Source organism: Oncorhynchus mykiss, chromosome 13 (assembly GCF_013265735.2).
Source record: "Oncorhynchus mykiss isolate Arlee chromosome 13, USDA_OmykA_1.1, whole genome shotgun sequence".
Lineage (NCBI taxonomy): Eukaryota > Metazoa > Chordata > Actinopteri > Salmoniformes > Salmonidae > Oncorhynchus > Oncorhynchus mykiss.
The window spans coordinates 36,692,913-36,720,564 of record NC_048577.1 but is presented as its reverse complement, the minus strand read 5'-3'; the positions used below and the strand labels follow the sequence as shown (position 1 = coordinate 36,720,564).

Genomic DNA, 27,652 nt, shown 5'->3' with positions numbered 1-27,652 from the left:
GAGTTTGGAGGCTATTATGGTGTTGAATGCTGAGTCAATGAACATCATTCTTACATAGGTATTCTTCTTGTCCAGATGGGACAGGGCAGTGTGATGGCGATTGCATCATCTGTGGACCTATTGGGGCAGTACGCAAATTGAAGTGGGTCTAGGGTGACCGGTGATATGATCCTTGACTAGTCTCTCAAAGCACTTCATGATGACAGAAGTGAGTGCCATGGGGCGATAGTCATTTAGTTCAGCTACCTTTGCCTTAGGTTTTCTTTTTAAGTCAGAATGTTCAAGTGATCATGCATTTTAATAAACTTGGAATCCGATTCATAGAGAATCCTAATTGACACAAATCATGCATTATTAGTCCACTCTCAAAACACAGCTCTTGCTTTTTTTAAAAGCACTTCCTTGCTTTCCCCAAGTTCATTAGTCCAGAACAGATATATTCTCTAGCAGGCAGACAGATGCTTCTTTACATTTTTGAAGCACTGAAGTATTTTTGTAATTTCTACCTGTCAGAACCAGGTGCAGATGTTTCGGTGTTATTGTAGTATAAGGGAAGGCAATCTGGAGGTGTAGGGGACCAGGCCAGGTTAAGGTTAATTGCATTCTGACTTCAGTGCTGTGAAAGACAGTGTTTTTTTATATTTTATATCTGATTTTTATCAGAAGAAGCCTGTGTTTCTGCTGTAGGTGTCAGTGGTTTTGATAAGTGTGTGTGTGATATGCATATTTTCTGGTGTGTGTGTGTGCCTTCATCCGTGTGTGTTTGCGTGCTTCAACCACTCTTGATCAATGTTATCTGTGCTGGATCATTTATGTTGGCGAGGAGGGGTGATATTTCATAGCGCTGACAAGCTGCTAGCAGAGAGGAAAGAGACAGATCTACTGTAGTGAGTCTGTCTCTCCTCCCATCCAGTGTTATATTGGCCTCGGACCAGAGCTATAGTGACTCAGGAAGAAGAGGGATTGATACTGAAGATGCTCCAACACCACCTCCATTCATTTATCTAATCAAGGGCTAGCAGGGCAGCAGCCCAGAGCAAAGCCTTCTCTGGTAGATACCAGGCTCTTTATCTGAATTCTACCCCCTTTTTCGTGACTTCCAAATGCTCTCCAATTACCATCTTGTCTTATTGCTGCAACACCCCAACGGGCTCTGGAGAGGGGCTATGCTTCTTAGCACCCACTTGGGATCGGACCCCAGGCTATAGTGACGCTGCAACACTGCGCCACTCAGGAGGCCACAGGGCTCTTTATCTGATGAAGGACACAGAGGGCAAGTTGACTGGGTGGTCCATCACTGCAAGAATACTGAAGAGCAACTTATTGTTTTATTGTCAATTTCTTAGTAGTGATATTACGGAGATTAGTTACCTGAGTCGGTTTGTATCAGCACAGTAATGGGACACATTTGTCATCATGATATCCATCTGGTCTGTGGTAAAAGCAATGATAACGCTCTGCCTAGTGAGTGTATCAGGAAGCCAAGGCCAGATCAATAACAACAGAATTGCCACATTGTGCTGGCGGAAGGAAATGGAGGGGGGCTGGGGGATAACGAGGGTGCATCCAATGTGTGGTGGAGGATGGGGGTTGGTCACGTTTGGTACTGTGAGTCTGGACATCCAAGTACCACATTCTGCTGTATAATGAATAATAATTAAATGTTCATTTTAAGAATGATCAAATCCTTTGTCCTGACCTTCTCCAAATATCTCATTTATGATTTTTATACATGTGTGTTGACAGACAGCTGCCTTTGATAGTCTCTTGGGAATATCTCCAATATCCCAAGTATGGAGTTCCGGGTCACCACGTCATACCAGGACGACCCTTCACCCGTTACAGGGTTTATACACGCGACCATGACATCACCGTAGTCTGACAATCGGGCCGTCAGGCTTATCTTGTTTGTGTATGAGGCTGCACGTCTGACACTGACACGTCTCATAATGTGTAGTTCATAGTAGAGAGTCCTCTCCTTCTGGTGTGATGTCCTTTTACCAACTGTTTATCCCTAGCACTACGAACACTGACTACACCCTTTATTCAATAGCAGTAGGTTCAAGGTGTGTCTGTGTGTGGGTGATTGTTTCTCTGTGTTTGTTTTGAGACAGCAATGCATCAGGCTCTCTGAAGGTTGTTTTATCGTGTGTGTGTGTGTGTGTGTGTGTGTGTGTGTGTGTGTGTGTGTTTGTCTGGTTATTGTCCTCTACACAAACTCCAGGCCCCCTCTCTGTGCTGTCTCTGGTGATTAAAGCTGTGTGTCTGTCTAGGGGTTCACCTGATTTGTTTAGCAGCCAGATGAGGGCTCATTACTCCATTAGAGTGCAGATCCTAGACCTGGGCTAATCAACTTAGCCTCAGCATCACTGCCTGCCTGGACAAGGTTTTTTTTTATTTAATAGCTGGGCCAATAAAGGATAGCATACTGAAGAGATGATGGGGCAGATCCTACAACATAGATAGAGACCTCCGATCTGCAGTTTGTGTGTAAATGAATAGCTCACTATATACCATAATTATCATGTAAGAGGCTGCTGTTGTTAAAGGCTGGCCCTATCCTCTCTGATGTGTCATATTTGGGAACTAGAATATCTTATACTTAAGCTAGTCACCCTGTACTGGTATGCACCTGTGGTTGTAATCGGGTTTACCTAATCTCTCGCTTTTGACCTGTCTCTCTCTCTCCCTCTCTCTCTCCTCTCAGACCACTGTTCTCTGATCTACCATGTCAGCCAAAGCCATCTCGGAGCAGACGGGGAAGGAGTTCCTCTATAAGTATATCTGTACATCTGCAGCGGTCCAGAACCGGTTCCGCTATGCCAACGTGACGACTGAGACCGACTTTGACCGGCTGGCACAGGACCACCCCTGGCTGCTCACTGAGGTAAGGAATAGCTGACCCATCGAAGGCCCATTTTTCTTTAGAACCAAATACCGACCTAGTACCTATGTCTTAACAGCAGCTCTTATGTCATTCAATCACCAACGGTCAATGGCACGACTGTCTTTTCAGACATCAACTATTTCTTCATAAGGATGACTGACCCACGCAAGGTTAAATGTTTGCTCAAAACAAGGATTACATTACAGTCAGTAGATTCAGTTTGGCTACATTTATAGTCATAAATCTGTCTCCGTGACTATCACAGCAGCCACCTTCCCTGACTGCAGCCTGTGTGAAATGCTACATTTATAGTCATAAATCTGTCTCCATGACTATCACAGCAGCCACCTTCCCCGACTGCAGCCTGTGTGAAATGCTACATTTATAGTCATAAATCTGTCTCCGTGACTATCACAGCAGCCACCTTCCCCGACTGCAGCCTGTGTGAAATGCTAGATTTATAGTGATAAATCAGTCTCCGTGACTATCACAGCAGCCACCTTCCCTGACTGCAGCCTGTGTGAAATGCTACATTTATAGTCATAAATCTGTCTCCGTGACTATCACAGCAGCCACCTTCCCCGACTGCAGCCTGTGTGAAATGCTACATTTTGTTTGCGGACACAATCACTTAGGCTAATGGAAGAGAGAGTAGAGTGGTCTCCTGGCTCTCGTTAGGACCCTAACGTCCTGGCTAGCAGGCCCATCTTCATTCCAGCCACTCTTCTGGCTGTAAAAACGTACATGAAGCAAGGTCAATGTAGAGGAGAATGAATGTCCGCATCGTCATCGGAATGCATCAGGAGGAATAAAAAAAAATGACATCCACAATGGGAGGAGACACTCTCTTTAAGAGCAGTCATAATTACCTCAGAGATGGAGGAGTCTGGGAGAAAGAGGGGTCTAATGGAATTACAGTATGACTCATCTCCCAGGGTAAAATATGTCCGTCCGTCCGTCCGTCCGAGAAGGATAGAGGAGGGTGGGTGTAGGCCCAGATACACATGAACCGGTGTGACAGGATTGATTAGGAAATTACATTAACTTTCTCCCTGGGCCCTCTCTGCCTGGTTTTACTGGCAGCACTCCAGATGATAATGGCTCAAGTCTCATAAAGTCACTTCTCTCTCCATCTCTGATTAACCCAAGAGAGGTAGCAGCCAGGGGGAGGATGGAGGAATGGAAGGAGGGACCCGAGAGACTTTTGATAAACAGCTTCTATCTCCAGGCCAGCAGTGTTGAACAGTCACCACCACCGTAGTCACTGTTACTAGCCGGTTACCACCCAGTACTCTACCCTGCAACTTAGTGACTCCTGCCCTATGTACATAGATTGATTGAACACTGGTCACTTCAATAATGTTTACATACTGTTTACCTACATCATATGTATATACTGTTTTCTAGTCATGGCTCATCCCCTATAACTACTGCTGTACACACCTTTTCTATTCATAGTCTATATAGTGAGCTCCCGAGTGGCGCAGCGGTCTAAGTCACTGCATCTCAGTGCTAGAGGCGTCACTACAGACCCTGGTTCAATTCCAAGCTGTATCACAACCGGCTGTGATTGGGAGTCCCATAGGGTGGCGCACAATTGGCCCAACGTTGTCCAGGTTAGGGTTTGACCAGGGTAGGCCGTCATTGTAAATGAGAATTTGTTCTTAACTGACTTGCCTAGTTAAATAAAAATATATACAGTGCCAGTCAAAAGTTTGGACACACCTATTCGCTCAGGGGTTTTTCTTCAATTTTACTATTTTATACGTGGTAGAATAATAGTGAAGACATCAAAACTATGAAATAACATATATGGAATCATGTAGTAACCAAAAAAGTGTTTTAAACAAATCTAAATATATTTATATTTCAGATTCTTCAAAGTAGCCACCCTTTGCCTTGATGACAGCTTTGCACACTCTTGGCTACTTTGAAGAATCTCAAATAGATTTTGATTTGTTTTTTTGGTTACTACCGAGTCGCGGTTTTGTCTCACCAGAGGTGATGGTCGGATTTGCGTTTATCGTCGAAGGAATGATTGTTACACCGAGGCTTGTACTCACTCTGGAGCGGGATCGATTTGGAGGTGGATGGTCCGTCATGGTCTGGGGCGGTGTGTCCACAGCATCATCGGACTGAGCTTGTTGTCATTGCAGGCAATCTCAAAGCTGTGCGTTACAGGGAAGACATCCTCTTCCCTCATGTGGTACCCTTCCTGCAGGCTCATCCTGACATGACCCTCCAGCATGACAATGCCACCAGCTATTCTGCTCATTCTGTGTGTGATTTCCTGCAAGACAGAACTGTCATTGTTCTGCCATGGCAATTGAAGAACCCGGATCTCAATCCCATTGAGCACGTCTGGGACCTGTTGGATTGGAGGGTGAGGGCAAGGGCCATTTCCCCCCCCCCCCAGAAATGTCCGGGAACTTGCAGGTGTCTCGGTGAAAGAGTGAGGTAACATCTCATAGCAAGAACTGGCAAATCTGGTGCAGTCCATGAGGAAGAGATGCACTGCAGTACTTAATGCAGCTGGTGGCCACACTTTTGATTTTGCCCCCCCCCCCCCCTTTGTTCAGGGACACATTATTCAATTTCTGTTAGTCACATGTCTGTGGAACTTGTTCAGTTTTATATCTCAGTTGTTGAATCTCGTTATGTTCATACAAATATATGTTAAGTTTGCTGAAAATAAATGCAATTGACAGTGAGAGGACGTTTCTTTTATATATAGGTGTGTGTTTTATTTATTTATATATAGGTGTGTGTTTTATTTATTTATATATAGGTGTGTAGGTGTGTGTTTTTTTTATATATAGGTGTGTTCCTTTCCAAATCATGTCCAATCAATTGCATTTACCACAAATGCACTCCAATCAAGCTTTAGAAACATCCCAAGGATGATCAATAGAAACAGGATGCACCTGAGCAAAATTTAGTCTCATAGCGAAGTCTGAATACTTATGTAAATAAGGTATTTGTGTGTTTTTAAAATGTTTTAAAATGATACATTTGTAAAAATGTCAAAATACCTGTTTTCACTTTGTCATTAAGGGGTATTGTATGTTGATTTAGGAAATGTTTTTATTTGATCATTTTTAGAATAAGGCTGTAACGTAACAAAATGTGGAAGAGGTCAAGGGGTCTGAATACCTTCCCGGATGCACTGTATGTAATATTCCAGACTCGTTCTGATATTTATTTATTTGTACTTTTTTGCAATATGTTTGTGTTACTGCACTGCTGGAGCTACAAACACAAGCATTTTCGCTGCAACAGCGACAACATCTGCAAATCTGTGTACGCTACCAATAAACTTTGATTTGAAGGAGGACCCGGAAACCTACCTCCTGATCTACAGATATGGTTCTGATCAAGATGGGCTTCAAATGCTGAGGATTTGAAGTGTGTAATGATACCTGAAGTGAACTGGCCCGTTTGCGCCACACCTAAACGTCATCGTCGGCATATAACCTGTTATCATAAACAACAAATGAGCAATTTGTTAATGTGAGGCGAACTACGTTATCCTGTCATGGGTAGTCTAGTCTAAGGATGGTCACTAAATCACAGTCACTTTATGTCCATTATCCTGGTGTTGTGATGCTAACAGTTCGACCCGTGTTGTCTGTTCCCTAGCGGCTGGTAGTGAAGCCAGACCAGCTGATCAAGCGACGGGGGAAGCTGGGACTGGTAGGTGTCAACCTGGACCTGAAAGGTGTCCGAGAGTGGCTGAAGACCCACCTCATGAGAGAGACCATGGTAGGTCATTGTGCACACACACACACATTCCTGGTCATGCACATTGAAACCCACCTCACCACAAGGCTCTTCAGTCTGCACTGTAGTGAACTCTTTCACTCTGCTCACTGTTTACTCTGTCTCCTGCAGAGCATTTGGTTCCACTCAGCCCTCTCTCTTTTCTCTCGTATTTCTCTCTTCATACCCTCTTTCCCATGGCCACTAGTACTACCCATCCAAGTTAAGTGTGTTTGTTTTGATGCATGTTAAACGCTTGCCTCCAGAGCTGCACAGATTGCTAATCGGCTCTCGGTCAGGTGCTAGTCAATCAAGCCAGTCAGCCGAGAACGGAGAGTCCTGCCTGTGAGTAAACGGGTTTCGGTGTAAGCCGAGCACGCTACAGTAGGTCCATCACTCTGTGTGCCACGTACATGTTTGTGTGCTTCATAAACCATGGGCTATGCGAGGGAGTGAGTGTGCGCGGGCTTGCGTTAGAGGCAGGCAGATGTGGGCTGCTGGATATATCACTGGCCAGACATTTTAGATGAAAACGTCAGTCGCTGCTGGAGACCATCAATAAGAAATAAATGAATTCACCGTTGTTAAGATGGTGTCGATCTGGAATAATCCATTTGTTTCGACTGGCTTGAACAGCTGTTGCTGTTATTTTAGAATCTGGTTAACTTGTTACAGTTATAGAACATGTTTCACAATATGTTGTGTGTTTTCATTGCTTGGATGTGTTTTTGGGTAGCTGTATATGGGATAGTTAGTGTATTTGTATTTACTACGGATCCCTCTTAGCAGCAGCTACTCTTCCTGGGGTCCAGCGAAATGAAGGCAGTTATACAATTTTAGAAAAAGAGTACAATACATTCACAACACATTAAGTGTGTTCTTTCAGACCTCTACTCTACTACCACATATCTACAACACAGAATCTGTGTGTGTGTGTAGGTAGGTGCTTGTGCAGTAGCTGGATATTGAGATTAGAGGGTGGTACTGGGTATTATGCTACAGTATGTGTTATTTGTGTAAGTGAATGACATTCTATAGTGTGTGTGTGTGTGTGTGTGTCTGAAAGAGACAGGGTGTTGTGTCCGGACGAGAGAGAAGAGGTGGTGTAGAGTTCAGTAACTGTGAACAATTTAGTCTGTCAGCTCGACTTTTTGTTCTCGCTCTCCTCTCACAACCCATCACTCTGTTTCTCCCCAGCTTATCAAATCACTATTCCCAGAGGTTGATGACTCCTCGCCTGGCTATTTCCCCCACTCTTTGACTACATAGCGTCCCTCAGTGATCGGGTGTAACCAGGAGAGTTCATGTGTTACCAGGCGAATGGCTGTGAAACTGTCAGTGGTTATTATGCATCATATCAGTTGAATTGACCCCTTTTTTTTGGTCACTACTTTAAGTTTGTGTAAAACTTCAATCATCTTTCACCTTTCTACTTTAAAAAAAAATTAAAATAATTTTGAGCTCCTTAATCAATATATTCCTCCAACCTTTTCGCCCCTCTCTTCCGCCGTCTCCTCCCTCGTTCTCTAGGGAGCAGTGAGAGAATCAGTATGGAGATTATTTCAGGCTAGTTTGGCCTCAGCTCGTCTTTAATCAGATGGCCTCTTTTCTCCTTTTTATTCCATCTCTCGGAAATGTCAACCTTCTCCTTTTTCTCCCTTCTTTTTTTTCTTCTTCTGTCGGCTGACTGCTCTCCCTGGTTGTTTTATGTGTGGGGACCTTTTAACACAGGCAGTGTGACAGACAGCTAAATGAGCTCTCGTTTCACCTAGGACTATTACTAGACCGCTGCTCTGTGTGGACGTCATCCTCTGTCAGTTTTGGGCCTCCTTTTTTCAGGCTTTTATTCAACTACACTTTCTTGTCCCGTGGCCTGACTATTTAGTTTGTGTCTGCTCTGTGGCCACTTTGTGTTCACTTTGGGGCCTTGCGGTGTGTTCATTCATACTGCTTTTTATAGCCTCCCTCTCTCGTTTTCTCTCTCTCTCTGCTTCTCTCCCTCTATTAGTCCTGAGGGCGTACCTGTAAACAAGTGCAGTGTTGCGTTATGATGGATCCTCCTGACTCGCTACAGCTGGCTCACTTCAACTGCTCAGAGTAATAGTCATTATAGCATTGTAGTCTCCTGTGGGAATCAATGATGGTTTTGCCAAATGAAATGCTGCCTTTTTGCTCCATCAATTCTCTATTTCTCCCCAACACAATGTCTGTCTGTGAGCTTCTAAATAAGTCCTGTGTGTGTGTGTGTGTGTGTGTGTGTGTGTTTCTCAGGTGGGAAAAGCAAAGGGGATCCTGAAGAACTTCCTCATCGAGCCATTCGTAGCCCACAAGCAGGTGAACTATCTACGTGATGCGATTTCTCTAGTCTAGCTTCCTCACAGAGGACTGCAGCCGAACAGGTTTTCCAACTTACTTTAATTTGATTCATGAGTTGTGTGAGGTACTTTTTAAAGGGATAGTTCACCAAAGAAACTATACTATAGTATGTTATCCATTTGTCCACTGTTGATGCCATCCCAAACGGTGATGCATGTCAGCAGTCAAGTTGTCAGGATTGAGCACTTTTAAGTACCGAACGAAAACGGGTGAGGGAGATAGTTTTGGAGTGAATGAACCCAAATGGCTTCTATGGCTTCTCTGGTCACCTATAACTGACCGGTGTGTGTCTCTCCCTATCCCTCAGGAAGAGGAGTTCTACGTGTGTATCTACGCCACACGGGAGGGAGACTACGTGTTGTTCCACCATGAAGGAGGGGTAGACGTGGGGGATGTGGACGCTAAGGCCAGTAAGCTTCTGGTAGGAGTGGACGAGAAGCTGACTGAAGACGCAGTGAGGAAACAGCTCCTGACCCATGTCGCTGCGGACAAAAGAGCGTGAGTGGCGCGAAGACAGTGCATTCATTTCAAAACAGATTTCTACTTTGTAAGGGAGAGAATTTGCACGCTAAAATAACAGGATACTAGATGAATAAAATGTGTGTTTATGGGAGAGAACCTCGTTCATTCTGAGGAAGTGAAGTGGAGGGTTAGAGAGAACCTGTTGTTGTTGCGTAAAACTAAAGCTGGCTGGCAAGCAATGGCTGCACCACTCACTACAAAACAGAGAGGGGAAAGCGATGGGGAGGTACTCTGTGATAATGCAGTAATGCTGGAGGGAGAAGGAGGAGGAGGGTGAGTTCCATTAGGGAATGACAAACTCCCTCCACTACGAGCTCGCCTTTCTTCGATCATCCCCCTCCTTTCATCCCCCTTAGCCTTATTCTGAGCCCGTCCCCGGAGCCTGACGTTTATTTTGATGGGCGTGATACAGTGCCCCCCCCTTCACTCCAAAATGCTCTCTGTGAAGGCAGGCAGGGCCTGGGGCTGGGCTCACCACAGTCTCGGCTGACATTGAGGAAGATGGCTCTGCACTGTTCACCCCCCCTCACCCTCTTCCCTCCTTTGGATCCCCGAACGGAGCGGTGGGCCCATCAGAACCTGTCAGTAGGAGATGAGCTTAGTCACTGTGGGTGCAATGTGTCGGGCCTGACCCCCTCACTCCCTGAGGCCAGGGTTCTCCTGGTAGCTAGAGTAGCCCTCCTGACAGACAGGAGACTGACGTGGTCACAAGGCCACAGAGCTGCCTGCACAGCTGACAGACAGGCAGGCAGGGAGAGAGGAAGAAATACTGCCCCCACCACAGCCACCCATCTGTTTGGACAGGAGGAGGCGGGAGTAAATTAGATCCTCCTCCAACACTGCCTCCACCCCTCCCTCTTTCCTTCACTTCTTCCTTATTAATGTTGGCTCTGGTTTTTATGGATTTAGTGTTATATAAAGGGTGTGACTCACTGTTTGAAAGGAAACTTCTATCACTAAGGGAAATGAATTAGAATGAATAGTCAGTTGGCAGATCTTCCACTGAACCATATTTATTTCCCTGCACATACTAAGGACGAGAAAGGGTCTGTCTGCGTTTTAGGGAAAGTTAAAAGGTCAAGGTGTAGCTATAAAACAGTTTTTGTTGGCTGGTTATTTCTTCCTGCAGGGTTCTGGCCAGTTTCATCGTTGGATTGTTCAACCTGTATGAAGACCTGTACTTCACCTACCTTGAGATCAACCCACTGGGTAGGTCCTGTCATACAATCCTACCACATCCAACACTCCTACCAACCTCCTACCACAGCCTAAACATGATGCTCTGAACAACTCCCTCATCCAGACAAACACTCACAGCCTCATCATTTTGTCATCGAATTAAGACGTTTGGTTTGGTTTGGGGGGGAATAAAGATCTGACGGAATCTAAAAACATCTCCTTGTAGGAAAACATAGAGGAGCAGAAGTTCATTACAACATTCTAATTCTGAGGGGGGAAACTGGTTCAATAATTAATGTTCCTGCTGTTGGATGACTGCAGTGTGTTTTATCAGGGTGTAATTGGTCATCAGTACCAGGTTATATGCCCCGTGGCAGCTGTTCCTGTGGAGGGGAGAGGACTGGGGCTGCTGAGACCTCCCCTCCTGCTTTGATGTCTCCCCCACACCCCCTGCCTCTCCAATCTCCCCTTCCTGCAGTGTGAGTAGGGACTAGGGAGGTTAGGACGCCCCCTGGGGGATGTACATGGTCCTCTCTCATTTCACCTGCGTTCTATTTTAGAGATCACCCCCGCAGTGGCACTGCTGGAGACCAGCAGGTTTCTGTGGAAACTAAACGAACGAACACACAGTGTCAGTGTTTATCTAAACAAAACCGTGCCGTTTCCAACCATACCTGACCCCAGAACAAATCCACTTAGGTAGGGTGGAAGCAGTGAGGTACAGATGGAGAACAGTACTCTGATTCAATCAGAATGGAAGAAGCCAAGTGAATGTCAATAAGAGGATGTGGTTCTTTGCCTTCTGTATTTAACCCTACAATGCCCCGGGCTAACGTGCTTCTATTTGCCTTCCGTGTCGTGTCCCTCTCTCTGTTTCCTTTTCCCAGTGGTCACGAAGGATGGCGTGTTTGTGCTGGACATGGCGGCTAAGATCGATGCCACGGCGGACTACCTCTGTAAGGCCAAGTGGGGCGACGTGGAGTTCCCTCCACCCTTTGGCAGGGAGGCCTACCCTGAGGTGAGGACAATCACCTGACTGCTAGCCAGAGGCTGCTATGTCCATTTTGTTACATAGAAGGAACTAGAAGGATAAGGGCAGTTTCAAGGAAGTTCTAACATATTATACAATCGCTTTACAAGTAATTATGTAAAGACCAGAGTTTGGGTCAATTCAGAAAGTATATCCAATTCAACATTTTCCTCATTGAAAATCATGGCAGAGAATTTGAATTTCAAGTGTACTTCTGGAATTGAAATGGATTTGACCCCAACCCTGATAAAGACTTGAAATATATTTTCAAATAAGCCTCCACCTAAGTTAATCTGCAGAAGAATCACAGATCTACATGCTGTATCAGGTTCCTCATTAGTTATTTTTGCTGTCTAGATGCACACCTTTACAGTGATCAAGGTTTCTGTTCCTTCCATGACTATTTTATGAGTCCTCTGGCTGTCCCAGCTATGGAGAGGGAGGTTGATCAGGAAAGGGACTGGGGGAGTGACTAGCACAGAGAATAATCAGCCTTGACTCATACTGAGTTAGTACCTTATCTCCATGGCGATACCATAGCACACCCCAGTAGCGACGGTTGTCAGGGTGGAGGGCTACAGGGACAACAGGGATGTAGTGACCTCATTAGACGTTATGATTCTATACCTAGATATTGTGTAATTTGTCTCCGTTTCTGTGGCCCAGTCTAGATTTAAAATGTTAGACCAGTGTTTTGTGTCTTTATTGATTATTTAATTGGCTTGTGCTTTGATAGTTGTTTTTGGCAGTATGGTTAAGGGTCTCTGTGTGTGTGTGTGTGTGTGGGTCTGAGCTGCTTTGAGACAGAGGGTCTGTCTTGGTGCTGCCGGCACCAGACGGGCCTGCTGTCAGTCTGGGGTGGAGCCACGGTACCAGCGGGTGCCTTTGATTGGGTGTGTCCCCAGCTGTGTCCCTCGCTGTCACAAACAACCAGCTTTGATTGGCAGCAGGCTGTTTTTACTGCCTGGAAATGTCCATGTATCTTATTTTCCCAATAGTATCAGAAATGAGTGTTTCACCACACAGGAACATCCCACATGAGCAGGTGCACATCATTTTTTATTTTTAAATCTGAGGAGAAACATTCATATTTGAAAGTGTGGACCTGGGCTACCAGAGATGTTTATCCTCTGTCGTTGAACCAGGATGAAATGAGTTTGAAAAGGGAACGACGTGATTGGGGTATTACAGCCTAATGAAGTGGTGCTCACAAACTGATGGCCTGATCCCTGCTGCAGTCAGGAAACCGTGCGTTCCCACTACCCCCACTGGACCTTCAGCTAAACCTCCCCTTTGGCTCTTGCAGGAGGCCTATATTGCAGACCTGGATGCCAAGAGTGGTGCCAGTCTCAAACTCACCCTGCTCAACCCCCGTGGAAGAATCTGGACCATGGTGGCAGGAGGAGGGGCTTCCGTCGTCTACAGGTAGAGTCACCAATCACAATGTCTCAATCTCAGCCATGTGTCTTCACCTCAGCATGCCAAACAATGCTACCAATAACATGTTTGGAGTTTCTCTCAACACTCCCATATTCTTTCATTGTGGTGTTGCTAATGGCCCTGTTAGCTTAGTTTCTGGCTGGCTCCTAGGCTACGCTACCTCGGTTGTAATAGGTGAGTGCACCAGCTAGTGATGCAACAATCAGATTGATGGCGCAGCCGAGACCAGACGCTGCTGCTTGTTCTGCAGAGAGCTAAATGATATCCTCTTAACGAGAGTCTGGAGGAATGAGGAGCCTTCCGTCTGTCAGAGGCATGAGGCGTAAACGTACACAGACACGCCTACTGTGACTGAATGCTTCTGTGGATTGGACTAGTGTCTGTATAGATTGTTTTAACACTGTTGACAGATTGGGGGAGAGAGACTTGGTTGATCTAATTCAACTTTCACAATGCACTACTCTACTGAATGTACAGTATACTGTAGGTTTTTCTTGAGGTGATTGTGTGTATTGTCCCCTGCACCCCTGTGTTTGTGTGTTTTTATCCAATGGGATCCCTCCTACACAGTGACACCATCTGTGACCTGGGTGGAGTTGACGAGCTGGCCAATTACGGGGAGTATTCAGGAGCGCCCAGCGAACAGCAGACCTATGACTATGCCAAGACCATCCTGTCCCTGATGACCCGCGAGAAACACCCCGACGGAAAAGTCCTGATCATCGGAGGAAGCATTGCAAACTTCACTAACGTTGCAGCCACATTTAAGGTAGATCTAAAAAATGTATCCACAGAGCTGAACACAATATCTGAAGCAATTGTGATTTAGATTCCCCTAGCGTTAGGCTACTCTGAGATCCACTCTTGTCTGGGTTCTAGGGCATTGTCCGAGCCATTCGGGACTACCAGGGCCCCATAAAGGAGCATGAGATCACCATATTTGTCCGACGTGGGGGCCCCAACTACCAGGAAGGCCTCAGGGTCATGGGCGAAGTGGGTGAGTAGCTCCACAATAAATAAAAGTACCTTTAGCAAGAGATGTTCATGGTCTTGTATTTCTCCTAATTTCCTCTGTGATAAATGTCAAGCCAATGCTATTTTTTTTAGCTTTGATTGACACACTCAACCTTCTGTGTGTGTGTGTGTGTGTGTGTGTGTGCCATGTTTCCATAGGTAAGACTACTGGCATCCCCATCCATGTCTTCGGCACAGAGACTCACATGACTGCCATTGTCGGCATGGCGCTGGGCCACCGACCAATACCCAAAGAGCCTCCCGTCGCCGCCCACACCGCCAACTTCCTGCTCAACTCCAGTGCCAGTTCATCTGTAGGTTACACTAGGCCTATAATTAGCTTCAGGGCAATTCTATCATTTTTCAATGCGGTCAAAAATGTGATGTTGCTGTTTTTTAGGATATTTCCAGAATAACACTCTGAAATTGTGAAAATTATGATAATGACTTTCTAATGAAAGAGATTTTTGAGAGACAAAATGCCTGGAATTTCAGCCTGTTCAGGTGGGATAATCTGATCTGAATATTCTGACCAATGACCAGTCACCATTTATTTGCATATATGTATCCTCCCACTTTGAAGGGGTAATCGGGGTGGGCTCTAGAGTCTAGATGATCCTATCTGCTAATCAGGACTGTATGTAAATATATTAACATTTTGTTTCTGCACACCCACACAATCAGACAGCGCATTTCAATGGCAAAAGGAGGCTCAGGAAAATAAATTATAATTTTAAATTCTAGTTCTTTTCACGAAATAAACACACACACACAGTGATTTATTAGACAAACAGGGATGATATGAAAATAAGACTGTTACACCCGATGACCTCAAAAAAGGTCAACATTTTAAAAACAGTGATTTTCAAACACTGAGATTCACGGTGGACGTGTTTCCCATGCTGGCACGTTGAGGTCATCTGAGGTGCGTCTTTGTGTGTAGAGCATTGCCTGGCTTTGTAAGCTGCTGTGGTTATTAAATGACAGCCAGGAGACAAAACACTAGGCCTGTGCTGTAGCCTGCAGGGCTCCAGTAATAATGTGCTGCACCGGGGCTTTCAGAGAGATGCGTCCGTGGTCATGCGTGTGTTTTGGGAAGGGGACCCACTTCCATTTGATGATGTCAGGGCAAAAGGGGGAAAAAAATATGAAAGCAGCAAATACACATGCACAGCTGAATGTCGTTTAGTGAATTTGAATGAATTTAAACTGTGGGGAGCCCAGCATTTAGATTGTTTTTAAAGCAGGTTCAACACGAGTCCACTGTGCCACAGACATAGTCTGTACATAGGGCTCTACTGTGCAGCTGGCATCACTGCAGGTTTATCACACAAGGCTTCATTGTAAAGCTCGCACCATGCTACTCTCTCTCTCTCTCTGTCTCTGTCTCTCTCTCTCTGTCTGTCTGTCTGTCTGAAGGTAATGTGGTGCTGTCGCAAATAAAACATGGCCGTTTTTAGGCAAGTCGTTCAAATCAAGGCTGTTCTAGGAAGGCATGTGTGCATCAGAGCTGGTGTTCACATGATTAGCTCTTCAACAGAATGTAACTCTTCCTTCTCCTGTCTTCCCTCTCTCCTCTGTCCTCTCCAGACCCCAGCCTCCAGCAGGACAGCCTCCTTCTCTGAGAACAAGGCTGGCACCGGGGCCTCTGCTGCCAAGAAGGCCAAGTCAGGGGCCCCTCCAGGTGAGTTCCTTGATGAGACCACACACACACACACACACACACACACACACACACACACACACACATGAAACGTAAGAATAATGCTTCTCATGTATTTATGTAAAAGTCTTGCCACGCTTTAATGGAATGCAGTTTTACAAGCCGGGTTGGGGTCAATTCCATTTAAATTCCAGTCAATTCAGGAAGTACACTGACATTTAAATTCTCTTCAATGCTTTTTAATTAGGAAAATGTGGAATTTTATTTTCCTGAATTGAAATGGAATTGACCCCAACCCTGGTAGCGAGAGGCTTCCTTGAGAGCCCTTGCTCTCATAAAATGTGAGTTTCTGTGTCCCAGCTCCCCCTGGTGGCCATTAGGGGTCTCACAGCCCACATCAGCCCAGCATCTGTTGTGAAAAACCTTCCCTTTCGGATGGCATTATCTACGCAAATTCTGAATGTAATAACATTGATTATATTGTTTCTGTTTTTATTTTTTTTATTTTATTGTTGTGGCGCCACAGAGCGACAGGTGACGTCAGACAGTCCAGGAGGTAGGACACTCCCCTGTCAGACTGACTGACTAGGCCTGGAACATGGCTCTCCTCCTAGCCCACTTGTGAAGCCCTCGAGCTGGGTCATGTGCTCCTGTCCTCTCCTCTCTCTCACGTGCCTGTGCTAGAAGTGGCTTTTATTTCTATGGTGTTGTAATGGTTCATCCATGGGGAACAACTAAGACAATATTGAAGTAGACGACTACATTTCTGATCACATTTGTAGTCCTTAGAGGGGAGTTTCTGACATCCAGAAACATACCGTGTTAACATGTTGTTTTGGATGGTTGCGGGTTCAGCTTCTGTCTCACTAACCCCTGTGGTTTCCTGTCGGTTGTGATGTCTCAGTCAGCGGCTGGCTGTCAGTGTTTGGTTCCTTCACTGTCTAAAAACTGTTTGCCCTGCCATGTGTTTTCTGTTGATGTTGTGTGCCCTGCTCTATCACACCTCTTAGCAGAGAAAGAGACTTCTTTAAAGCTCGTACCTCTCTGTAGTGAGTCAAAAGCCCTTTCTCTCCTGGTGCAGTAATAAGGAGATCAAGCTATTTTTCTCCCTCTGAGTAAATGTGTGTGTGTGTGTGCACGCCAAACCTCTCTTCATTGTCTGAGTGACTTTGCATTTTGTAGTTAACCTTCCCCTCCATCTCTCTCTCTCTCTCTCCCTCCATCTTTCCTCCTGTCCCTCTCCCTTCCTTGTCCCCTGTGTGTTCCTGTCCCTGCAGTCAAGGCGTCAACTCTCTTCAGCAAGCAGACCAAGTCCATCGTGTGGGGCATGCAGACTCGGGCCGTGCAGGGCATGCTGGACTTTGACTACACCTGCTCCAGGGATGATCCCTCTGTGTCTGCCATGGTCTACCCATTCACGTAGGTGTCTCTTTCTTTACTTCCTGTCTCTCGACTTCCTGTATACCACTCTAACTGTCGTGCCCCGAGACCACGGAGAGGTGTTGAAAATAACAAGCTGCGTGTGTGTGTGGTTGTGCGTTCACACATGCTTATCTTATTTGTCTGGTTCATCGTTCGATACTCAACGTTGTGACTGTCTGTGTGTTCCAGTGGGGACCACAAGCAGAAGTTCTACTGGGGCCATAAGGAGATCCTGTTGCCTGTCTATAAGAACATGGGCGACGCCATGAAGAAACACCCGGAGGTGGACGTGCTCATCAGCTTCGCCTCGCTCCGCTCTGCCTTCGACAGCACCATGGAGACCATGCAGTACCCGCAGGTTGGTAGTGCCATCCAGAGGGTGTCATCTAATGGTGAGAGAGCAGTAGATCTGACCCACTGTAATGCTTTCAGATCCACACCATCGCCATCATAGCCGAGGGCATCCCTGAAGCCCAGACCAGGAAGATCATTAAGAGGGCGGACGAGAAGGGTATCACTATCATCGGCCCGGCAACGGTAGAACCCTCGTACTCTACACTCCTCACTTACAGTATGTGAGGCCTGCTTTTTAAAGGAGTAGAGTGTCTTATCTAACTCTGTGTGTGTGCGTGCCCTTGGCCAGGTTGGAGGGATCAAGCCTGGCTGTTTTAAGATCGGGAACACAGGGGGCATGCTGGATAACATCCTGGCCTCTAAGCTGTACCGTCCAGGCAGTGTGGCCTACGTGTCCCGCTCTGGAGGCATGTCCAACGAGCTCAACAACATCATCTCCCGCACCACCGACGGAGTCTACGAGGGAGTGGCCATTGGAGGAGACCGGTAAGAGTGTGGCTGTGTGTGTGTGAATGGGGTGGATAAGATTACTGATGTATGTCTGTGTGTGTATATTTAATGCTTATTTTTTTCATTAGATACCCAGGCTCAATCTACACAGACCATGTGCTGAGGTACCAGGACACCCCAGGGGTAGAGATGATCGTAATGCTGGGAGAGGTGAGGAATTGAAAGACACACACACACACACACGTCTACATCATTGCTGCTAATGGCCCCCTCCACTGAGTATAAACTAACCATAAAAAAATAAAGCTGATCCTTTTAACACAATTAATTTATTTTCAACAAGCATAGCTAATTATCGTCGACATCTATGACCAGACTAATTCCATGCTTGGATACTCGCCTCTGCAAGTGTGTGTGTGTGTGTGTGTGTGTGTGTGTGTGTGTGTGGACTTCCTTTTAAAAGCACTGTTGGTCTCCCTTCTAGATTGGCGGCACAGAGGAGTATAGGATCTGCCAGGGCATCAAGTCAGGCAGGATCACCAAGCCTGTGGTGAGCTGGTGCATCGGGACCTGTGCCACCATGTTCTCCTCAGAGGTGAGTGTGATGTGCAGCGGGAAGCGTTTGGGATGGAGGGGTTAAAGGTCATTGGATTGATATCACAGAGACTTACAGGGTAGGCATACTGGAAGAAAGGGTCTGGTTATGGGATTGGTGACGGTTTCCTATGATTTCACCTGTCTGTCTCCTGTAGGTCCAGTTTGGTCATGCTGGAGCGTGTGCCAACCAGGCCTCGGAGACAGCCGTGGCCAAGAACCTGGCTCTGAAGGAGGCCGGAGCCTTTGTACCCAAGAGCTTTGACGAGCTGGGAGATGTCATCAAGTCAGTGCAGAAAATCTCACACTTATATGATTTCGAAAAACATACATCCAAGCCACAACGTAAAATTGACCGTTTTAATACAAAAGCACTGTTGTGAAATTGAAGTTTCCCACCCTCATGTACAGATCAGTGTATGACGACCTCGTTGGCAAAGGAGTCATCGTTCCAGCTATGGAGGTGCCCCCGCCCACTGTGCCAATGGACTACTCTTGGGCCCGGGTGAGTAATCACAACCAGTCAGTGCCACGCTGGCTCATGTCTCCTCAATCAATCCCATCAATCAAATGTATTTATGAAGCCTTGTTTACATCAGCCGATGTCACAACGTGGTGTACAGAAACCCAGTCTAAAACCCCAAACTGCAAGCAATGCAGATGTAGAAGTACGGTGGCTAGAAAAAACTCCCTACAAAGGCAGGAACCTAGGAAGAAACCTAGAGAGGAACCAGGCTCCGAGGGGTGGCCAGTCCTCTTCTGGCTGTGCCAGAACATGGCCAAGATGTTCAAACGTTCATAGATAACCAGCAAAATCAAATACAATTCTATTAGTCACATGCGCCAAATACAACAGGTGTAGTAGACCTTACAGTGAAATGCTTACTTACGAGCACCTAACCAACAGTGCAGTTTCAAGAGTAGGAGATAAAAGTAACAAGTAATTAAAGAGCAGCAGTTAAAGCTAACAATATATACAGGGGGGTGCCGGTACAGAGTCAATGTGTGGGGGCACCGGTTAGTTGAGGTAGTATGTACATGTAGGTAGATTTCATTTAAAGTGACTATGCATAGAGTGGCAGTGGTGGGGAGGGGGGGGGGGGGGGGCAAATGCAAATAATCTGGGTAGCCATTTGACTAGATGTTCAGGAGTCGTATGGCTTGGAGGTTGAAGATGTTTAGAAGCCCCTTGGACCTAGATTTGGTGCTCCGGTACCGCTTGCCGTGTGGTAGCAGAGAGAACAGTCTATGACTAGGGTGGCTGGAGTCTTTGACAATTCTTAGGGCCTTCCTCTGACACCGCCTGGTTTGGAAGTCCGGGATGGCAGGAAGCTTGGCGACAGTGATGTACTGGGCCGTTCGCACTTCCCTCTGTAGTACCTTGCGGTTGGAGGCCGCTCAGTTGCCATACCAGGAAGTGATGCAACCAGTCAGGATGCTCTCGATGGTGCAGCTGTAGAACCTTTTGAGGATTTGAGGACCCATGCCAAATCTGGGTCAGATAATAATAATCACAGTGGTTGTAGAGAGTGCAACCGGTCAGCATCTCGGGAGTGATGTCAGTTGGCTTTTCAGTTGTCAGTTGGCTTTTCAAGCCAAATGTCAGTTGGCTTTTCATAGCCGATCATTCAGAGTTAGAGAGAGAGAGAGATCAATTTATTCACTTCACACAGGCAAAATACTCTAGATATAACAGACTGACACTAGCAAACTATTGCAGCATAAATACTGGAGGCTGAGACAGGAGGGGTCAGGAGACACTGTGGCCCCATCCGACGATACCCCCGGACAGGGCCAAACAGGCAGGGTATAACCCCACCCACTTTGCCAAAGCACAGCCCCATACCACTAGATGGATATCTTCAACCACCAGCCTGCTACCCTGAGACAAGGCCGAGTATAGCCCACAAAGATCTCCCCCACGGCACAAACCAGCACAGGAAGATCACGTCAGTGACTCAGGTGACACACCCCGCCTAGGGATGGCATGGAAGAGCACCAGTAAGCCAGTGACTCAGCCCCCGTAATAGGGTTAGAGGCAGAGAATCCCAGTGGAGAGAGGGGAACCGGCCAGGCAGAGACAGCAAGGGTGGTTGTCGCTCCAGTGCCTTTCCGTTCACCTTCATACCCCTGGGCCTGACTACACTCAATCATAGTGCCTACTGAAGAGATGAGTCTTCAATAAAGAATTAACGGTCAAGACCGAGTTTGCATCTCTCACATGGATGAGCAGACCATTCCATAAAAATGGAGCTCTATAGGAGAAAGCCCTGCCTCCTGCTGTTTGCTTAGAAATTCTAGGGACAGTAAGGAGGCCTGCGTCTTGTGACCATAGCGTACGTGTAGGACTGTACGGCAGGACCAAATTGGAAAGATGGGTAGGAGCAAGCCCATGAAATGCTTTGTAGGTTAGCAGTAAAACCTTGAAATCAGCCCTAGCCTTAACAGGAAGCCAGTGTAGAGAGCCAAGCACTGGAGTAATATGATCCATTTTTTTGGTTCTAGTCAAGATTCTAGCAGCCGTGTTTAGCACTAACTGAAGTTTATTTAGTGCTTTATCCGGGTAGCCGGGAAGTAGAGCATTGCAGAAGTCTAATCTAGAAGTGACAAAAGCATGGATACATTTTCATTTTTCATTTTTGAACAAAGTTTATGATTTTTGCAATGTTACGTAGATGGGAAAAAAGCTGTCCTTGAAACAGTCTTGATATGTTCGTCAAAAGAGAGATCAGGCTCCAGAGTAACACAGAGGTCTTTCAATTTTATTTGAGATAACTGTACATCCATCAAGATTACTTGTCAGATCCAACAGAAGATCTCTTTGTTTCTTGGGACCTAGAACTAGCATCTCTGTTTTGTCCGAGTTTAAAAGTAAAACATTTGCCGCCATCCACTTAGTTGAAGTCAGAAGTTTACATACACCTTAGCCAAATACATTTAAACTCAGTTTTTCACAATTCCTGACATTTAATCCTAGTAAAAATTCCCTGTCTTAGGTTAGTTAGGATCACCACTTTATTTTAAGAATGTGACATGTCAGGGGTCAAACATTTCAGGTAACCTTCCACAAGCTTCCCACAATAAATTGGGTAAATGTTTGCCCATTCCTCCTGACAGAGCTGATGTAACTGAGTCAGGTTTGTAGGCCTCCTTGCTCGCACACACCTTTTCAGTTCTGACCACACATGTTCTATAGGATTGAGGTCAGGGCTTTGTGATGGCCACTCCAATACCTTGACTTTGTTGTCCTTAAGCCATTTTGCCACAACTTTGGAAGTATGCTTGGGGTCATTGTCTATTTGGAAGACCCATTTGTGACCAAGCTTTAACTTCCTGTCTGATGTCTTGATGTTGCTTGAACATATCCACATAATTTTCCGTCCTCATGATGCCATCTATTTTGTCAAGTGCACCAGTCCCACCTGCAGCAAAGCACCCCCACAACATGATGCTGCCACCTCCGTACTTCACAGTTGGGATTATGTTCTTCGGCTTGCAGGCCTCCCCCTTTTTCCTCCAAACATAACGATGGAAATTATTGCCAAACAGTTCTATGATTGTTTCATCTGACCAGAAGACATTTCTCCAAAAAGTACGATCTTTGTCCCCATGTGCAGTTGCAAACCGTAGTCTGGCTTTTTTTATGGTGGTTTTGGAGCAGTGGCTTCTTCCTTGCTGAGCGGCCTTTCAGGTTATGTCGATATAGGACTTGTTTTACTGTGGATATAGATACTTTTGTACCTGTTTCCTCCAGCATCTTCACAAGGTCCTTTGCTGTTGTTCTGGGATTGATTTGCACTTTTTGCACCAACGTACGTTAATCTCCAGGAGACAGAACGCGTCTCCTTCCTGAGCGGTATGACGGCTGCGTGGTCCCATGGTGTTTATACTTGCATACTATTGTTTGTACAGATGAGCGTGGTACCTTCAGGCGTTTGGAAATTGCTCCCAAGGATGAACCAGACTTGTGGAGGTCTTGGCTGATTTCTTTTGATTTTCCCATGATGTCAAGCAAAGAGGCACTGAGTTTGAAGGTAGGCCTTGAAGTATATCCACAGGTACACCTCCAATTGACTCAAATGATGTCAATTAGCCTATCAGAAGCTTCTAAAGCCATGACATGATTTTCTGGAATTTTCCAAGCTGTTTAATGGCACAGTCAACTTAGTGTATGTAAACTTCTGACCCACTGGAATTGTGATACAGGGAATTATAAGTGAAATAATCTGCCTGTAAACAATTGTTGGGAAAATTACTTGTGTCATGCACAAAGTAGATGTCCTAACCGACTTGCCAAAACTATAGATTGTTAACAAGAAATTTGTGGCGTTGTTAAAAAACAAGTTTTAATGACTCCAACCTAAGTGTATGTAAACTTCCGACTTCAAATGTATGTCTGAAACAAAGGCTTCCAGGGCAATTGTGGCAATTTTGGGGCTTCGCCATGTTTCATCGAAATGTACAGATGTGTATAGTCCACATAGCAGTGAAAGTTAACATTGTTTCCGAATGACATCACCAAGAGGTAAAATATATAGTGAAACAATCAGTGGTCCTAAAATGGAACCTTGAGGAACACCGACATGTACAGTTGATTTGTCAGAAGACAAACCATTCAGAGACAAACTGATATCTTTCCGACAGATAAGATTTAATCCAGGCCAGAACTTGTCCGTTTAGACCAATTTGGGTTTACCAATCTCTCCAAAAGAATATGGTGATCGATAGGGTCCAGTATGCAGCTTGAAGGTTTAGAGGCCGAGACTAGTTTCATCAATGTGTCAAGAGATATAGTATTAAGAAACTTGAGTGTCTCCCTTTGATCCTAGGTCCTGGCAGTGTTGTGCAGACTCAGGACAACTGCGCTTTTGGATAAATACGCAGATTTAAAAAGTCTGTCATTTTCTTTCTAATGATCATTAACTTTTTGTCAAAAGAAGTTCATGAATTTATCACTGCTGAAGTGAAAGCCATCCTCTCTTGTAGAATGCTGCTTTTTAGTTCTCTTTGCGATTGTATCAAAAATAAATTTGGGAATGTTCTTATTCTTCTCAATTAAGTTGTAAAAATAGGATGATGGAGCAGCAGTGAGGGCTCTTCGATATTGCACGGTACTGTCTTTCCAAGCTAGTCAGAAGACTTCCAGTTTGGTGTAGAGCCAATTCCGTTCCAATTTTCTTTAAGCTTGCTTCAGAGCTCGGGTATTTTCTGAAAACCAGGGAGCTAGTTTCTTATGACAAATGTTTTTAGGGGTGTGACTGCATCTAGGGTATTATGCAAGGTTAAATTTAGTTCCTCAGTTAGGTGGTTAACCGATTTTTGTACTCTGACATCCTTGGGTAGGAGGAGGGAGTCTGGAAGGGCATCTAGGAATCTTTTGGTTGTCCAAGAATTTATAGCATGACTTTTGATGATCCTTGTTTGGGGTCTGAGCAGATTGTTTGTTGCGATTGCAAACATAATAAAATGGTGGTCTGATAGTCCAGGATTATGAGTAAAAACATTAAGATCTACAATATTTATTCCACGGGACAAAACTAGGTCCAGAGTATGACTGTGGCAGTGAGTAGGTCCGGAGACATGTTGGACAAAACCCACTGAGCCGATGATGGCTCCGAAAGCCCAAAGTTCTGTGGACTTTGCCATGTGAATATTAAAGTCACCAAAAATTAGAATATTATCTGCCATGACTACAATGTCTGATAGGAACTCAGTGAGGAACACTCTATATGGCCTAGGAGGCCTGTAAAAAGTAGCTATGAGTTAGCGCTGAATCAGGATCTCTTATTGGCTCTGGACAATGCTATTGACTTCCATATAAGGCTAACTTCACGAACCGCATCAGACTGTGTTAAACTGAAACAGATGGAGAGCAATGGGAGGGTGTGGTGACTCTCTCTCCCTCGCTTTCCCCCTCTCTCTGTCCCTCTGTGCTGTAGGAGCTGGGTCTGATCCGTAAGCCAGCCTCCTTTATGACCAGTATCTGTGATGAGAGGGGCCAGGAGCTCATCTACGCTGGAATGCCCATCACTGAGGTGTTCAAGTCAGAGATGGGCCTGGGAGGAACCCTGGGACTGCTCTGGTTCCAGAGGAGGTACGCTTCTGTCCCCCAAAACATGAAACCGGGAAACGGTCAATAATACAAATACTGCCATTGTTCACATAAAACATTAAACATACACTATCATAATTTAATTTGATTCCAATTCTATGTCTCTGTGTTCTCCCTCCTTGCCCCAAGGCTGCCCAGTTATGCTGCCAAGTTCATTGAGATGTGTCTGATGGTGACTGCTGACCATGGTCCTGCCGTCTCCGGTGCCCACAACACCATCGTGTGTGCCCGTGCTGGCAAAGACCTCATCTCTAGCCTCACCTCTGGCCTGCTCACCATCGTACGACCATAGTCAAGTCAACCTCGACATTCTTAGGCCCACTCAAACCAGCAGAGTAGCCTCTTCTGAAGACAATGCCTCTGTTTTAAATAATGAATTCATTGAGCTTTGGTAGTGTCTCTTTGAGTGTTTATTTTTGTGTGTGTGATTTCCAGGGGGACCGGTTCGGAGGGGCCCTGGACGCTGCAGCCAAGCAGTTCAGCAAGGCGTTTGACAGTGGCATGCTGCCCATGGAGTTTGTCAATAAGATGAAGAAGGAGGGCAACCTGATCATGGGCATCGGACACCGGGTCAAGTCGGTGAGCACCGTCCCTGTGTCTCTGTTTGGATGTCATGTGTCTTTCAGATTTTTTACTGTGTGTGCGTGCGTGCGCTTCAGATCAACAACCCAGACATGCGGGTGCAGATCCTGAAGGACTTTGTGAAGAAGAACTTCCCCTCCACCCAGCTGTTGGACTACGCTATGGATGTAGAGAAGATCACCACCGCCAAGGTACTAACCCTGTCATCCTCTCCTGCACCCTGGATCACCCCACTGGGATCATCTGTTCTAAACCATGTCTTCACCTCTCTCCTGCGGTTTCAGAAACCCAACCTGATCCTGAATGTGGACGGTTTCATCGGAGTAGCCTTTGTGGACCTGCTCAGGAACTGTGGTGGATTTACACGGTAAATCCTATGCTATTTAACTCCAGTCAATTACATTCTACACAATGCAACTATACTACTGTGTCTGGGTCATCCGGCTGTCCCTTTTGTTGGCCTTCGCCTACATTCGCCTACATTCGCCTACATGTTGCATCAACTCATCATTGCCCTCTGGTGTTTGTCTTCCCCCTCAGGGACGAGGCTGATGAGTTTGTGGAGATCGGAGCACTGAATGGAATCTTTGTCCTGGGGCGGAGCATGGGCTTCATCGGTGAGTTGGGGGTCAGGGGTCATGACCCTGATGAGTTTGACCCTTAGAAATGGTAATGGGAAAGGGGCTATGGTGTAAGGAGCGGAGGATACGCAATATGATATTGCTAAAATTGGAACCTTACCTACGTTTCTACTTCTCCCTCAGGACACTACCTGGATCAGAAGAGGCTGAAACAGGGTCTGTACCGTCACCCTTGGGACGACATCTCCTACGTTCTCCCCGAACACATGTCCATGTAACCACGGAAACCAGGCCATGGACCCCCCCCCCCCCCCTCCCCCCAGTTACCCCACCACCACTGTACCCTAACCTCCACCCCCACCTGTGCTGTGTTTGGTCAGCCCCAAGTGGTGGGAGAGCAACAATGAGGACTGATATTATTATAGATGTGTCTTTCCAACAGTAATAAGGACAACCCTTTTAAATGAATACAGTTTCAGTTTTTAAAAATCAGTTGGCTGATCTAACATGCTGCAACCCCATTAATAATAGCAAGGCCTGCAAAACTGTGAAGCCACTCTGACTGTGTGTGTGTCTGCTAGAGAGATCAAGCAAGCTGCAGAGAGTGTGAAAAGAGGCTCATTCGTTGGTTGACCCTTAATAGTGTGGGAGTGCAGTTAATGCAATTCTCTTCCCAAGATTACCAGTAGGGATACAGATGATTGTCTTCCTATTTACTGCCAATACTACTACTACTACTACTACTACTACTACTACTACTACTACTACTACTACTACTACTTCTATACCACACCTATGCCTACAGTGAAGTACGTTGATGAGACTATCTCCCACTATCATCTCTCTCCGTAAACCAAGCATGTGTCTGTGTATCACAGACTTCCTGTGTGTCGCTGTGCAGTTCTCTTTCTTAAGTGTGTCGGTGCCATATTAAAATCATACGCTTTCTATCAGGGGTGAGCTGTAGTGCAATAATACTAGCTACTGCTTTACAGTTATATAGATTATAACTTTATTTATGTATAGATGTTTTAACAGCCGAGTAAATAAATGTAATAGATAGTATTAGCATACATTTTTGATGTACTGTAAATGCCCATGAAACTGTTGTGTTTAGACCGTTCGATATGCAGCTGACCGAGCATATTGGGCTGTAAATACAGTGAAAAGCTCATACTGTGTCCAGTATGGCAAAGGTACCATAGAATGCAGCATTATTTATCTGAACGTTACTAGCTAGACTAGCTCCATTGTGACCGGCTATTTCTCGTAAGATCTGCCTGTACTATTTGTGTTGTCATGTCAACACAATTTGTTTGATTTGTGATTAGTGAACTGAACGTGCCTCTGTAGAGATGTGTTGTAATATATTTTCAGAACGTTGTGACTGAGTATATTAAAGATGACCCATTGGAACACAGCTCTGTCTGGTTTTTCCGGTGTCGCGGATCATAAAATAAATGTGCTGTAATTGTTTCACTGTGTCATGCTTCATCCATCAGTTTATGAAATCATTGGTTTTAAAACAGCTACATTTATGATATCATATCCAATAACAACAGAGGATGTAGTGGCCTACTATGAGCAATCTTCGTTTTCTCAAACAGCCAGTGCATATGAGGGTCTACTAGACGACTTTAGAGCTCATTCTTCAGACCTCAGTCCACCTGTTCTATGCTCCGGGGGT

At 45.6% G+C, this 27,652-nt stretch overlaps 1 protein-coding gene across 2 annotated transcripts in view; it reads left to right on the top strand.

Moving 5' to 3' along the window:
* LOC110486250 (ATP-citrate synthase) overlaps positions 1-27,385 on the top strand; it is a 29,432-nt gene extending 2,047 nt beyond the window's left edge. The window contains exons 2-28 of one of the 2 annotated variants that reach the window (XM_036940942.1): positions 2,708-2,887; positions 6,527-6,649; positions 8,918-8,980; positions 9,330-9,520; positions 10,674-10,753; positions 11,611-11,741; positions 13,060-13,178; positions 13,764-13,962; positions 14,073-14,190; positions 14,367-14,521; positions 15,798-15,891; positions 16,397-16,426; positions 17,148-17,289; positions 17,482-17,650; positions 17,725-17,829; positions 17,936-18,132; positions 18,225-18,306; positions 18,581-18,691; positions 18,849-18,976; positions 19,102-19,195; positions 24,630-24,784; positions 24,932-25,082; positions 25,238-25,381; positions 25,462-25,575; positions 25,669-25,751; positions 25,925-26,001; positions 26,149-27,385. In XM_036940942.1, coding sequence (XP_036796837.1) covers positions 2,729-2,887; positions 6,527-6,649; positions 8,918-8,980; positions 9,330-9,520; positions 10,674-10,753; positions 11,611-11,741; positions 13,060-13,178; positions 13,764-13,962; positions 14,073-14,190; positions 14,367-14,521; positions 15,798-15,891; positions 16,397-16,426; positions 17,148-17,289; positions 17,482-17,650; positions 17,725-17,829; positions 17,936-18,132; positions 18,225-18,306; positions 18,581-18,691; positions 18,849-18,976; positions 19,102-19,195; positions 24,630-24,784; positions 24,932-25,082; positions 25,238-25,381; positions 25,462-25,575; positions 25,669-25,751; positions 25,925-26,001; positions 26,149-26,243 — 3,309 coding nt within the window. In that variant the 5' untranslated portion in view covers positions 2,708-2,728 and the 3' untranslated portion in view covers positions 26,244-27,385. The remainder of the gene's footprint in view (positions 1-2,707; positions 2,888-6,526; positions 6,650-8,917; positions 8,981-9,329; positions 9,521-10,673; positions 10,754-11,610; positions 11,742-13,059; positions 13,179-13,763; positions 13,963-14,072; positions 14,191-14,366; positions 14,522-15,797; positions 15,892-16,396; positions 16,427-17,147; positions 17,290-17,481; positions 17,651-17,724; positions 17,830-17,935; positions 18,133-18,224; positions 18,307-18,580; positions 18,692-18,848; positions 18,977-19,101; positions 19,196-24,629; positions 24,785-24,931; positions 25,083-25,237; positions 25,382-25,461; positions 25,576-25,668; positions 25,752-25,924; positions 26,002-26,148) is intronic. The other variant, XM_036940943.1, reaches the window with a different exon arrangement.
* The last annotated feature ends 267 nt before the right edge of the window (positions 27,386-27,652 follow it).